This window comes from Numida meleagris, chromosome 27, assembly GCF_002078875.1.
Source record: "Numida meleagris isolate 19003 breed g44 Domestic line chromosome 27, NumMel1.0, whole genome shotgun sequence".
Classification (NCBI taxonomy): domain Eukaryota; kingdom Metazoa; phylum Chordata; class Aves; order Galliformes; family Numididae; genus Numida; species Numida meleagris.
The window spans coordinates 1,325,938-1,327,353 of NC_034435.1; the positions used below are offsets into that span (position 1 = coordinate 1,325,938).

General features: G+C 71.0%; 2 protein-coding genes across 2 annotated transcripts in view; one reads left to right on the forward strand and one right to left on the reverse strand.

Annotated features, from left to right (window-relative positions):
* The window catches only part of MPND (MPN domain containing), a 5,292-nt gene extending 5,202 nt beyond the window's left edge, over positions 1-90 (reverse strand). The window contains exon 1 of the mRNA XM_021379007.1: positions 37-90. Coding sequence (XP_021234682.1) covers positions 37-90 — 54 coding nt within the window. The remainder of the gene's footprint in view (positions 1-36) is intronic.
* STAP2 (signal transducing adaptor family member 2) overlaps positions 8-1,416 on the forward strand; it is a gene marked incomplete at its 3' end in the record, with an annotated part of 4,734 nt that continues 3,325 nt past the window's right edge. Inside the window, 3 exon segments of the mRNA XM_021378960.1 lie at positions 8-148; positions 253-324; positions 1,263-1,358. Coding sequence (XP_021234635.1) covers positions 89-148; positions 253-324; positions 1,263-1,358 — 228 coding nt within the window.

The window sequence follows — 1,416 nt, forward strand, 5'->3', positions numbered from 1 at the left end:
GGGGAGGGTGGGGTGCTCCGGGCGGCTCCGCGGTGCCCTTCGCTCGGGGCGGTGCCGGCGGTGCGGGAGGGGCCCCGCAGCCGTGGCCATGGCCCCCCCGCGGCACTGCTATGAGGGCTTCGTGGAGGTGCGGGGGCTGCGGGATCAGGTGCGGAGCGGTGACCTCTCGGCCCCCCCCACCAACTCTCCCCCCGGTGCGCAGTGCGCGGTGTTAATGCCCCCTCCCCAACCTGTGCCCCCCCCTCCCTGCAGAGCTACAGGAGGCGCTGGGCCGGGCTGCGGGGGGCCGCGCTGTGCTTCTATGGGGCGCCCCGAGAGCCGCAGGTGCGGGGATGGGGGGGGGAGGAGGGGGGACGGGTGGGGACACCCCCCCGGGTGGGCACCCGCGGGCTGAGAGCAGTGGGTTGGGAGACCCCTGGGTGGGGACCCCCGAGGTGGCACTTTTTTGGGGTGGGGGTCCCCGGGTGGGACTTGGAGGAGGGGACCCCCCCCCGGGGTGGGATCTATGGGGTAGGGGACCCACGAGAGGAGAACACTGGGATTCCCCAAACTGGGACCTCTGGGAGCCCCTCAGGAGGTGGAGACCCCCAGCACTGGGACCCCTATGTGGAACCCCCCCCACTCGGGCTGTCCATGCTGGGACCCCCCCGCGGTGGGCACTCACAGGCTGGGAGCAGTGGGGGGGAGCAACGGGGGGGGGCGATCACTGGGACGCCCCTGGGTTGGGACCCCCCAGGTGGCACTTTTTTGGGGTTGGGACCTCGAGGTCAGGACCCCCCGCGGTGAGACCCCTGAGGTGGGGGACCCGTGGAGAATATTTGGGTGGGAGCGGGTGGGTTTCCCACACTTAAGACCTCTGTGACCCCCCCGGGATGTGGGGACCCCCAGCACTGGGACCTCCATGTGGGACCCTTCCAGGTTGGAACCCCCCCCCCGTGGGCAGTCCATGCTGGGACCCCTCCTGGGGTGGGCGTCCCTGGGGTGGGGGGCCCATGGGAGGAGAACACTGGGGTGAGAGCGGGGTGGGTGGGGTCCACAGATTGGGACCTTTGTGCCCCCCACCTTGAGATGTGGGGACCCCACTGGGTTGGGACTTCCCCCCCCCCCCCCCCCCAGGGCCACGCGGGGTGGGCACAATGCTGGGACCCCCAGACTGGGACCTTCCCCAAAAGTGGCAAAGGAATGGGGGGTGGGGGGGGTTCTGTGACCATGGGGGTGGGCACTGGGGGCTATGGTCTTCTGCTCCCCCCCGCCACCTCCAGCCCCTGGAGCTGCTGGACCTGGACGAGCTGGTGGGGGTACAGAGAGAGGGGGGGGCCCTCGTCCTCCAGCTGCGGGATCAGAAGGTGATGCTGAAGGTGAGGGGTGGGGGGGCACTAGGGCTGGGGGGGACATGGAGGGTACTGGGTTGGATCC